Source organism: Primulina eburnea, chromosome 8, assembly GCF_022965805.1.
Source record: "Primulina eburnea isolate SZY01 chromosome 8, ASM2296580v1, whole genome shotgun sequence".
Lineage (NCBI taxonomy): Eukaryota > Viridiplantae > Streptophyta > Magnoliopsida > Lamiales > Gesneriaceae > Primulina > Primulina eburnea.
This window is the reverse complement of record NC_133108.1, coordinates 38960343-38973605: the sequence shown is the minus strand read 5'-3', so window position 1 is coordinate 38973605 and position 13263 is coordinate 38960343. Positions and strand designations below refer to the sequence as shown.

The 13263-nt window shown below is 32.0% G+C and overlaps 1 protein-coding gene across 4 annotated transcripts; it reads right to left on the bottom strand.

Moving 5' to 3' along the window:
* Positions 1–2134: 2134 nt before the first annotated feature.
* Positions 2135–8117, bottom strand: LOC140839628 (mediator of RNA polymerase II transcription subunit 17-like). Of its 4 annotated transcripts, XM_073206466.1 has the most exons (9): positions 7954–8115; positions 6573–6822; positions 6264–6486; positions 4977–5090; positions 4688–4773; positions 4170–4557; positions 3573–4037; positions 3132–3449; positions 2135–2481 (listed from the first exon to the last, which is right to left on the bottom strand). In XM_073206466.1, the coding sequence occupies exons 2-9, from the start codon at positions 6659–6661 to the stop codon at positions 2173–2175; spliced, it is 1992 nt and encodes a 663-aa protein (XP_073062567.1). In that variant the 5' UTR covers positions 6662–6822; positions 7954–8115; the 3' UTR covers positions 2135–2172. The 4 variants fall into 4 exon arrangements, with proteins under 4 accessions (XP_073062567.1, XP_073062566.1, XP_073062565.1 ...); XM_073206465.1 differs by having other exon boundaries at positions 3132–4037; positions 7963–8117; XM_073206464.1 differs by having other exon boundaries at positions 3132–4037; positions 7954–8116.
* Positions 8118–13263: the final 5146 nt, after the last annotated feature.

The window sequence follows — 13263 nt, the reverse complement described above, 5'->3', positions numbered from 1 at the left end:
AATAAATTAAAGATTGTTTTGATTCGAAGTTTTCTTTTACTTTTCTTCCCCGTCAAAGTTGATGTTTAATTCCGGCAAAAATAAAATGCGTCATTTTATTCCCTCCAAAATTTTGCTAAAACCATAAATTAATAGGACTGTCTAGTCTAACTCATGTTGTATGTAAAAAGCAACCGATTTAACCTACTGAACCGAATTAATTCGGAAATTCGGTTCGGTTAATTCGGTTTCGAAATTTTCAAAAATCGGTTAATTCGGTTCGGTTTCGGTTTTGTAAAAAAATATCGGTTTAACCGAATTAACCGAATTATTAAATAAATAATTTTGATTTTATTTTATTATGTTTTAAATATAATTTATAATATTTTTATATTTAATATTGTATATTATAATTAAATTTTTTACGAATAAAGTGTTTTATTATGATTAAAATAGAATATTAATTATTAATTTTATGTATAATTTTTAAAATTTTAATTTTTTAGAATATTAATTATTAATTTTATATATAATTTTTAAAATTAAATTTTTTTAAAAAAAAATCGGTTAATTCGGTTACCGACCGAAATAACCGATTTTAATTCGGTTCGGTTAATTTGGTTTTTGTGAAAATTCGGTTCGGTTCGGTTAGTCTAAAAATTTTCGGTTAAATCGGTTTTCGGTTAATTCGGTTCGGTTTTTAACCGAATTAACCGAATATTCACCCCTAAAAAAACCTGTTTTGGCGCATTTAAGATTGAAGCTCGACAAAAATATCCGAGAAAAGCGGAAAAAACGGTTAAACGGCAGTTTGACCGAATTAAACGTAATTAAAGCATTTAATTAAGTGTATTTAAACACAATTAATCGCATCTATTTATTTTAATTTTTTTATTTTGAAGGTATGTCTTTTTAATTTAAAATAATAAATTAAGTTTATAATTTAGATATTTATTTTTAAATTTTAATTATGTTTAAGCATGTTTGATAATAATTTGATAAATATTCAGCATTTTTTAATATGGTCTAGTTGCAAAAACAAATAAAGATTGTAATTTTGAGATTTTTATGCTTTTATAAATATGAGAATTAATACATCAGACTTAAATTTATCATATTTATGTATTATTTTATCTATTTATTGGTTTTAGATAATTACAATTACACTAAAGATAAAAAACGTTTTCACACTTAAGTCTGTGCTAATCTCGCTTAAACTTGAAAAGCTTGGAGCTCGACATTCACGCTTCGGGCGCTTCATGCTTTTTAGAACTTTGGTAAAAAGTCCATTGTCACCGTTATAAAATTTATATTCATTACAATTAGTTTTTAAAAAAAACTTTGAAAATCCGCTGTCGCCATCATTAATACTTTCTGAATAAATCCAAAGTTTCTTGCACAATTACAACCAGTTTCTTGTTATGGTAGGAAACGGTCTATTTTTCAAAACAAAATTCAACAATTATTGAATACGCCCAATTCAAAAGTCAAAAAATTGTGCATTTATGTGACCTGTTTACAAGGAGGTTTGGAATCCAAATTGGCCGTGTTTTGCGGATATTATTTTGATAATTTCAATTTTTTATTTAAGATTAGTGATTGAAACATTTATATCATTTAGACAATAATTGCGTGCCTTTACATCTCCAAAACGGTCACTAATTTGGGGTTATTGAATCCTCTGATATGTTAACATTAATCTATTTTATGCCTTATTTTTCTCAAAAAAAAGTGTTTACATACTCAAATCACAGCAGAGTGCATTGTGCTATTATTTGATATTTCTTGTATCTCCTCCCAAACACGGTTTATTTCATCCTACTCATGTGGACATTACTCCCATGATAGGATGGATGGTCAAGATTTGTGCATATATAGGACCCACTTTTTTTTTAAAATGTATGTGTGACAAAATCTTAACCGTTGAAATGAAGTGAGGGTGGTACTCACATAAGTAGGATCTCATCTACCAACAAACACATAATCAACCATAAATCATCACATCCCGCATTCGACTTTCAAAATTATATTTCTAATAGATATTTTTGGCGGAATGTTAAAAACATATACAAAAAGAATAGCGTGTATTGTATCCGTGGAACAGGTGTGGCAACTTGCTTAATGGTGTGGTATCATCTCGATACAAAACTATCCATGAGAAGTAAAAGAAAAACTTCTGATTGATTTAATGTATCAACAGCTGCACAAGTTTAAAAAGTCCAACAATGTTGAGTATAAAACATCAAGAGACAAGTACCCCAAGAACTTCCTACTCTCAGATTCGCCTACGTTTGAGTGAAGTTTGTGTTCTTCAGCGTGTCCGTCATCCATTATCAACCACCAAGAGATGCATCCATCAATGTTATCAGGGTCTACATGAGCCACAAGACTAACTATTTCACCATGCTCCAGCTCGAATGCAAGGGACAAAAAATCTCTGTTCGCTTTGATACCAACAACAAGGGCCTCCTCATGCAGCCACTGGATAATATGGCTAGCAATCTACAAAAAATTCTCTTTCAATTTTAGTTAAGAATATCCGTTTAACACCTAACATGCTTTGTTTTGTAAGAATACATTCCATGCATTTCATATTCCTTAAATAAAATTGAAAAAGGTGGGCAAAGGAAGAGGAAAATGCAGTTCTAAACAAAAGTTAGTGTGATGCTGCTTTGTCTGAAAGAGAAGAACAAAAAACACTAACAGGGGTAGAGAAATAATATTTGTTGCTTAAAAACTTCTACCACCCAATACAGATTATGCTCTATCCCAGGGTAGAAATTTTGAAGAAGCAAGCAAGAAAAATATCTTATTTTTAAAAGCTAAACTTTTGTTCCCCCGTCTCCATTGTGATAACTTCAAATAGGAAAGGCTGAAATCTAGCACTCAAGCAACGAACCTTGGCATAATGAACAGATTCACCTAACCTAACCAGATAAGTTGCATAGGCTTGTTTAATATAATATCTTACCCAACACAGAAAAAACAAATGAAAGCAGCTACTAAAACAAAACATTATCGTTGTTTACGCAGAAACAGGAAACATCAAAGATGCACAATTGATAAGAGGCCAGGGTCTTTTTATGATATTAATATGCAACCTTAACTCTTCATTCTACAGACTAAGCATAACTCTATGATGCATTAATTACCTGCTGAAGGAGTATTATAGGAAGATCTGCCAAGTCACAATTGTATCCATTAACAGCACAAAACCCGTCAGCCTTACCTTTGAAAAGGCCAACCACATTTGGGGCACCTTCCCCTTCTACCTTGATGGAATCATCAATCACCACCACCTTGGTCCAAAACTGAGATCTTACATTCTTCATGTTGCCAGAAGAACACAACTGAAATTGGCTTCCAGCTTGAAGAATGGATTGAGGTATCTTCATTGAGAGTATCCAGGTAGATGAACGAGAGCGCCAAGTGGGATGAGAAATCAAGTGAATATATGGTGTCCTGCAAACCTTCAAAAGCATATCACTTCTAAGATAGAGTAATTTTCTATGTGATTGTAATTCTAATTTTTTTACTCTTATACTGTTACACATCATAATGTAACATACTGACAGAAATAAATAACATAATACCAGACTTTCCAGCACTAACAGAACTTTATTTGAGAAGATTCTGTGAGCTATAGACATGCAAAAATGGCCAAGAATGTTTGAGCTGTCCTTTACTGATTGACTGGCACTTCGAGTTCCAAATGAAGACGTAGCTGCATTTTTTGATCTGACAAATGCATATTCATGATATAATTGTCTCAAATAAATCTCAAAACCAACTCGGTTTGGTATCCCTGATATCTTCGCTTTCTCTGTCCCTGATCCAAAATTTAGCCCATCAAATGATCCCAAAGCTTCATCTGTAGCTTCATTAGGTGAATTTTTGTTCAATCCATGGGAAGTTTGATGAACTTGATCGGATATTAAAAGTGAAATGGAGACTGATGCTTCTTGATCAATACTAAGGCGTAAATAGTTCTCTCTGATACCGGTCAAATTGGCAGCTAATGATGGACTACATGCTTCGCGATTTACCAGATCGAACACCTAAATCAGTGCAACGGAATACAAAAAATAGTTTAGACATACACAATTTGAGTAGAAATCTCCTCTTTAAAGGGATCTATAAAGTAGATGTTCAGCAGTGACTCTAGAGAGAACAGTTACAAATCAATTTACATGTTCATCATATATCGCCCTATATACGTCACGGAGGATAGAATGAATTCCCCTCACACATTCATCATCACTCGCATGTTCTTCTCTAGCTTCTTTGGCAGATTTTTCAGACAAGGTCTGTAGCTTTGTCACATTATAGTTTCTCCCATAATAAGCAGAACTAAAACCAAGAAACTCGAAGTGAAGAGAACGACGTGAATTTTGAGGCAAATTTACAGCAAGCATTCCAGCCGCATCATGCTCAACAAGAATTGTAGACATAGATGATGGACGGAAAGCAGAAGCCAAATCATATAATGAACTGTCAGATAAATCAATGTAGAAGCCCTCCTTTCCAGAGGCAGCAGCCACCAAACGGTGTCGTTTAACTTTCCAATTTTGTTGCAATCTGTCATCCATGAGAAATGTGGCCAAAAGTTCAACATTAAAAGGAATGAAAAATTATGTCCGACATATGATACTGGTCTTGTGCACAGAAAAATGGAAGTTTTTACTTCCATGGGACAATCCAGATTTACCTAATGAGGGCACCATAGAATCTAGCTTCTCTGGCCACCTGCTCTTCCAATGCTTTAGCAGATTGCTTGAAATTTTTACCAAGATGCTAAACCATGAAAGAAAGAATACAAACATAATGCGTCATAGCATTGAAATGCATAGAAAATAGACAACAGCCTGAAATACACTCTCAAACCTGCTAAGAAAATACAAACAGATATACCATACCAAAAAAAAAAAGAAATCATCACGGCTGTAATATAAAAGACTAAAACTGGAAAAAAATGCAGGATATAATAAATAAAATACCCGAAAACTTTGTAGTTTGGTTGCTGTAGACACAGCAAGGTCAGAGAGATGCTCGTAAGGCAATTGCTTTGGCCGCGTCATGCCAGCTACTGTTACAGAATCATTTGCCTCTACCTATATAAACCATATCATATATTCAGTGTAGTGAAAAACAAAATTTTGGCCATACTTTTCTTTGAATCCCTCCATTTACCATGTTTCTTGTTCTAAATTATTATCTCATAATTACAAACTGCAAATAGAGATCTAGCAGAATGAGCCAAAAAAATCAACTTCCAAATAGTTCATCAAGGTATCCCAGCCTGTCTGACTGATCTTTAAACCATAAGACATTGGAAAATCCCACTATCATGCTCACTATTATCAAGAGAATTGAAAATTAGAATGAAGTCCATAAATAGGTTGATCAAAATGCATATGAGCTAAAGCCAATAACGCAATAAACAACTAAACACTCAAATTAAGTAATACTACAAGCTAATTCTCTCAATTTGACAACAGAATACCAAAAACGTGTAAAAGCAGAGTAACCACAGGAACAACACCATGATTCATCCTACAGGGCGAAGTTTGCCCATGATTAATGCTACTATGTACCCTCAATTAGATTTAGTACCTACTTTGTTATGGTCTATTCATTGTATACAAGCTAAATATTGAAACCTGATAACAGAATATAAAAAATGTGCAAATTTTTAAAGGTAAATAAAGGAATAAAGTCATGAACTCATCATTTATCCTACAGTGTAACAGGAGGCATGTGTAGGCACCATCTAAGAAGGTAGAACCTAAATGGGTATGTCCGCAGCTGAGGGAGGTGGTTCACTTTCCATATTTTCCCATGCTTAAAGCTACTTTGCACCCTCAATTAGGCCATAATAAGGATTCCTGAGGCTGAGAGGACGCCTTTTACATACTATCCTTAAGAATTTGCTTTTCATAATAGCAGTCCAACTTAGACTGTGATCTTTATTATCATATTTAAGTTACAATTTGTCTACAAATGTGTAAAGAGAAACTATCATACTATAAGGAAACTATATAACCTTCTCAAAAGCTATATTAGTCGAGCCTTGTAAAACATCTTTTAGCTTTTTAACAAGAAATTCAGAATCAAAGAAGGAATCCTCCTCCTCCAGACTAAAAGTTTAAATTGTACAAAGTGGACATATTACACGCACCCACTCATGTCAATTAAGTTATAAATCATCCTATTTGGGATTTAAAGTACAAACATGCGAGAAAATAGATTGGCATATTCACATGTGTACAATTCAATCAATTTACCGTATTAATGAGATCGATGATAACAGAGAGCTCTTGGTGAGCAAGCTGTAGATTCTCGACTAAGCTCCGCCATTGCCATGAGTGCTGATCGTTGGTTGTAACATCCTTCGCAGAAGTCGCACCTTCCTTCTTCTGCTTCTTATTGGGATCTTCTCTCTCCACCACCCAAGCAAAATCAATTCTCCTTATCAAGTTTACTCTCTTCTCATCATAACCCACATCACTGCCACATGTATAAGAACATACACATCATCTATATGCCAATCAATGCATAATATGCAATGGAAAAGGAAAGTGGGCAAGTCAGACAATGGAAAGCGTTCAAAGCCATTTTCCTCTATAGCATCCAGGCGTTTTATTGGGAGCTTATCAAGAGAGACTTTAAGATCTCCAGCCATTTATCTTCAAAAGATTTCAGGGAAATTTACACCAATAGACGTGAACCAGAGATTGAGGAGACAGAAATAGAGATCTCTCGGCCGGGAAGCATTAAATCATGACAGTTGACGAGGCCTTCGCAGAGATTTGGATATGAGTGACAAATATAAGCAGTTGTTGTCTGAAATGTAGAAAGAATATGTAAGACAATTAAAATGCATTGTATGATATATAACAAGTAACAAAAGAAAGCTGAATTTTTGAAATTCAAATGAAAATAATAAAAATAGAACATTTCTATCAAGGGTCATCCTAACCACTAATCGTCCCAAAAATATTTGTGTGCTTTATCTAAACCAACCAATCATATTGCATTTTTTTAAGTTCAGTTTCTTACATATCCTTCACCCATTTTAAAACCCCACACAGCTTGTGAAAAATGACAAACTCTGTTTTAGCAAAAACAACATAAACTTGTTAGAGATAGATATTGTCTAGTCAGACAAATGGTCAATGGGTAGTATAAGTAGCTTGAGATCAGTTAGTCAAAATAATTTTTTAGGTCATTTCCCTCGTCTGTATTCTTTCTGATTCAGAGCTTTAGCTCTGCACTTTTTCATCAATGAAAACGACTTTGTTCTTCTAATATGGTATCAGAGCAAAAGGAGAAAACATGCATGTCTCTTCAGAATTACAACTAGCAGATTTTTTGGGAGTGCACAACATTCACTCACATCTTGAGGGGGAGTGTTAGAGATAGGGGTTGCCTAGTCGGCACAAATGGTCAATGGGTAGTATGAGTAGCTTGAGATCAGTTAGTCAAAATAAGTTTTTGGGTCATTTCCCTCGTCTGTATTCTTTCTGATTCAGAGCTTTATCTCTGCACTTTTTCATCAATGAAAACGACTTTGTGCTTCTAATAAAACTGCCCCCGGAAAAATAACAATGCATCTGTCCATTAGCTGAGACTATATAGCCTTCTATACATCCAAAAGTTCACCGGCCTATCCCAACAGATGCCATTCCAAGCAATGATGCTAAACAAGCCAAATTTTCGCCAAAAAAACATTCAGATTTGCTCAACACGAAATTTGATTTCATGGAAATAGTGAGTGTGCGAGGAGAGAGGACTCAAAAATCATCCACCATTACCAGTAAAATCCCGGAAATAAATAAGTAGACAGGAAGTATACACTTTCGATCGAAGTCTCAACCACTATAGTCTGACCTAATAACTAATTCTTAAGTGCAATCAAAACTGGAAGCCATTTACACACGACATATAATGAAAAGCAAGCCACAACAAATGTACCTGACTCACGTCATAGTCAAAAATTAGGCGGCGGCGGCCACACTACAGGGGACGTATCGCAAAAATTCCGGCAGAAGCAATGCCTTTGATTTTGCAGTAAAAATTTCAATTTTACCAGTCTCGTTGATAGGAAATGGGTTTGGAAAAGAAAGCGCTGCTGCAGGTTGCCAGGTAACGTTTTATGATTCGAATAAATTAAAGTTATGTTTGGATAGGTTTATGGGATTGGATTATTTTTGTTGTGATCCAACGATAAAATATAACATTTTTTATTTTATTTTATTTTATTTTATTTATTAATTACTGAAAAAATAAGAAATTTAATTAATCAAATCAAACATATTATTATTTATTTAAAAATATTCCACGTCATATTCAAATATTTTAATAAACACAATTAAACAATTTATAATCACATCAACCTTACTAAACGAAGTATAAACATAACACCAGTCATTTATTTAACAATTATTCTTCGTTTACGAAACATGTTTTTTCGGCATATTTTTTATTTTTAAAAAAATTAATATTTTTTAGATATACATATATATTTAAAAAAATGTAAAATGTAAAATGTTAATTTTTAAAAATTAAAAAATTAAAACTCATCAAAAAAATAAGCGATTGAACAAAAAAACTAAGGTAAAATTGCCTTTAAATCTCATACTAAAACTTGGGTTCGTGGTCAATTTATGTAAAAAATTTATGTGTTCACACTCTTTGATTCACAATTTTTTTTTATATTTCATGACACCACGTGTCTTTTGAAAATCATTACAATTAATTGAAAATATTGTACTAATATATAACATTTGATTACCAACTTGTTATGATCAAACGATTACCACTAGGCCAAAAGTTATAGCTATTAGTCAAGATGAAACTTTATTTCCTTACAATGATGGCATCACGCAGAATGTACTTACTTGGATGCTAATAGATCGGGTTGTTAAGCCCATGAATCTGGGGGATGTGTTTTTATCTGCTGATACTGTCACATATCCCTTATGTATCAGTTTTACTCTTTTATCTAGTGTCGGCTCTGTCCACAACAGATATAGTATTACCTATTAAGATGTGATGTTACTCTTTTACGGCTCACTTAGCCACTCAGATCAAACGATGTAACGTCGGTATGTTGACACACGAGAATTTTCTCGGAGGTCATGCGTCTAACTTCTAAAATTTTAATTTTTTTTTTAGCCCAACATTTGGCCCATTAAATTTTGACGTATGGAATTTGGCTCGTGTTGGGAGCTACAATCCCGTACATTCAACGTTATCTATAGCATCCATAAGACCATTTATCCCTCTTAAAGCCCTATATGAATACTATTAAGGATGTGTTTGGTTGAGTGGATTAAATAAGGAGAGATTAATAGTCAAATATTTATCGTTAAAATTTTAAGATGTTTTAATAATCATTTTGACCCAGTTTAAGATCCAATTTTATTAATCAAATAGTTATCTATAAAATTGGATATTAAACCAGGTTAAAATGATTATTAAAACAACTTAAAATTTTAACGATAAATATTTGACTATTATTCTATCCTTATTTAAATAACTCAACCAAACACGAGTCCTATTAAGATACCATTAAGGATATATAAGTTAACTCATAGCATCTAGAATCCTGTTATATTCAATTGTTTGTCAACATAATTTTAATAATTAAATTTTATAATATGTTGTTAATATAAAATATATTAATAGATTATATTAAATTTGTATTTAATTAAGAAAATTTAAATCAAAATATAAAGGAATGAAAAAGTTGAGAAATAAGAAACGGAGATAGTGGTGGTGCTTGTAATAAATTGTGTTAAACATTTATCACATGTTTAATTAATTTTGAAAGATAACAAATATGAATTTGTGTTTTATAAATATTAATTTATGGGAATAAAAAGTTCATTAAAAAGATTTATATATTTTAAAAAGACCAAATTTAATATTTTTTTAAAAAAAGTTATTTTAAATACTGTATTTTCAAAAAAAAAAAAGTTATTTTAGTCACTATATATTTGGTGAACCAAATATTTATTAAAAGATATTTGTTAAGTACATAAATATCATTAATTAGAGATAAGGGATGTATTTGAAAATTATAAAATAATTAATATGAAAACAAATTTCAAATTATATATTTGGAGGTACGATGTTTAATCATCTATATTCTGACAAATCTAGAATTTTACCAAATTTTAAGTTCTTTTTCCTTCAATGTTCGTATATCATTCAATTGTTTCTAAATTTTGTATTTGTTTTGTAATCAGGAATGAATTCATAGTTATTTTTCGACGATATATTTTATATTTTCTCTCACATTTTATTTTGATTGTGGGTTTTGTAAGCATTTGTCTTCTTCATTTTCTGACGTTTTCTCGTCGATTAACCGGTGTCTTTTTTATTTTGCTTTATTTCCTATAGTATATTGTTCCCTACACTGAACTATGACTCTGGCTCGGTCCCTGAATATATGATATTTGAGTAAATGATGTTAATAGGTCATGGGAATAACTTTTAAAAAAAAATTAAGAGAAAAATCCCCACAATATCTGCAAAGTAGGATAAATGATATGAATCAAAACAGTTTCTTTATCGAATTTTCTTAAAACATATTTTTTTTAAAAAAAGAGTAAAAGTGGTTTGTTTTAAAACAGGTTTTAAGGGTTAGAATTAGGGAGTTGGAAATTTTTCTCTATATCGGGCCTTACTATTAGGAGTTTTGTATGCATGCAGGTTCAAAAAATAAATAAACAAAATTCTATATTTATATGAGATTTGTTTTCCAACCTATATAATTCTTGTTTCGGTGATGTTAACAATATATATACTGTGTTGCTAATGCTAATTAATTTTTTAACATTTAGGTTTACGCATTTAGAAAAATGGGTAAAGAAACAATAAATTTGGATAAACTTTTTGTTACGTCCCTATCTACTATGTCCAATAGAGAACTGGTCGGAGGCTGGAACGAAAGAGAAAGGTAGAAAATGAATAGAATCGTAGGGATTGAAAGCAAGATGACTAAAAAGAAAGAGTATGTGCCGTAAAATTTACATGAACTGTTCATTTCTACAAATCTATAGAATTTTACAGTGATAAAAATGAACATGTGATCAATTAGTGTTTGTATATTTTAAAAACATATTCGTGATTTGCTGTTTGAAATGATATATTTTCATATAAATATTTTTGTTAAATCATTTAGTTTTAGTGATAATAAATAATAACTCATTGCTTTTTAGAAAAGGTTGTCATTGTTCGTATTTTCAAGTATTCGACTATTGTGCCAAAGATAAAGAGCAACACAATACCGATGTTCAAAAGATGGGTAAACGGTCGCATTCCATTTAGTCTATTTACGGGTAAAGCTACTCAATTAGTTACACTGAACTAATTTTTCACTCGACTGGACCGCTCAGAGATATACTAAAATAACACTCGACCATACAAAGTTAATGATATTTGTGAAAGTCAACAAACCAGCCGACGACTTAAAATAGAAATATTGCACGTATCTTACCAACGCTTATTTAGCATAAGGTTCTTCATCAGTCCGTCGTCTGATAGTTTTTGTACAAATATGACTTCTAAAAGCACAAAAGCATGAAAAACATTAGAGAACATTTAATGAAAGTTGCACCATGTAACAATGATGTGTCCATATTGTCGGATTATAGTACAAAAATTTGTTGGAAGAAAAAAGTATTGAAAATGCAAGCAAAAACTCCATACACCGAGATACGTACAAAGCAAAAAATTCAAAAAGATGGCTTGCAAACTTGAAAAATTCTGAGCACCATTCTCATATATCATACACTGTCACCAGCTCCTTATTTAAGATATTGTCAGATCTACAAGGATCACTCAGATATTTATAAATAATATCTCTGTTATAAATATAATGAGTTCTCCCCCTATATTTTTGTAAATTTGAAATTTATAAAAGTAGAAGAATGACTAACCAATTTTCTTCACGACTCATTTTCTACTGCAGCACATGTACTCTGACTTCAAGGAATAAACTGCTTTTTCTCGAGCATAAATAGGCTGCAAATTTTATACCGCTACAATCCTCTACGAGTCAAGTTTGCAACGCAAAAAACAGTTTGTCTTTTGGACACTCGAGTAAGGAGATATGTCATTTTTCTCACAGTTGCTGCAAGCTAGACAAAAATTCAGTTTTGCACATATATATTTAAAAAACTGAAATTTTCGAATTTTAAACATCACAATCAGTTTCAATGCTCTTTAGAATAAACATGTTTTGATACCACTTGACAAGATCGATTTGGGAGATCATCGTTGAGCTACAATAGGTCGGTTTTTGAAATATTGAACACCGATGAATTAAATCGAGTTTGGTTTTCAAACCAAGTGGAAAACACTCAAAATAATCATTCATAGAAATCGATTAAATATTTTGTAAGACATTTAAAATATATGCAAGTTGAATGGGTAAAAATATTTTGGTTGAAGCATTTTATCAAACATTTGGTATGTAATATTTTGGTATTTGAAGAACATGTAAAATGTTTCAAACAATGCATCTTTAAAAACAGCGAAAATGATAAGTAAATACAATAAATAAATAAATAGACATGAATTTGTTTGTGGATGTTCGGAGATTAACAACTCCTACGTAACTCCTTCTTCTCATTGGGAATGATCCACTAGAAAACTTTGATTTATACAACATTTTGTACAAACTCATTTCAAATTAGGACTTATTTCTTATCTAATTGAAACTCCTAACACACTCTCGATCGTAGACCGCAACCTCATGTTCTGCATAATGTTTAACGTCTCTTATGTCAAGACTACAAACACAATCTTTAATGTCTTTGTGTGAAGACTTACTCAACTGAACTTTGAAGTTCATCTCTCTTGTATATGTGTGTGAGAAATTTATCCTTTACAATGTACATCTCAAATGTATCTTCACACAAGGGCTTATGCTCTCAACTAACATATTTCTTCATGCTGAATACTCATGCTTTGAATCAGGGGCGGATTTAGTGTAGGGCGAACGGGGGCCACGGCCCCCCCCAAAAAATTTAAAAAAAGTTTTTAGTATATATTAATTTTTTTTAAACTAAATATATAAACCGATATATATACATATGGCCCCCCCAAAATGAATGATACGTCCATGTATCTCAGTGGCTAAAGCCAATTATAACGTTTGATCCGCCCGAGTTCGAAACTTGAAGAAACCTTTTTTTTGCTTAGCGACGGTTGTGACAAAAACTGTCGCAAAATTTGCGACGGTTTTTCAAAAACCGTCGCCATATAGCGACG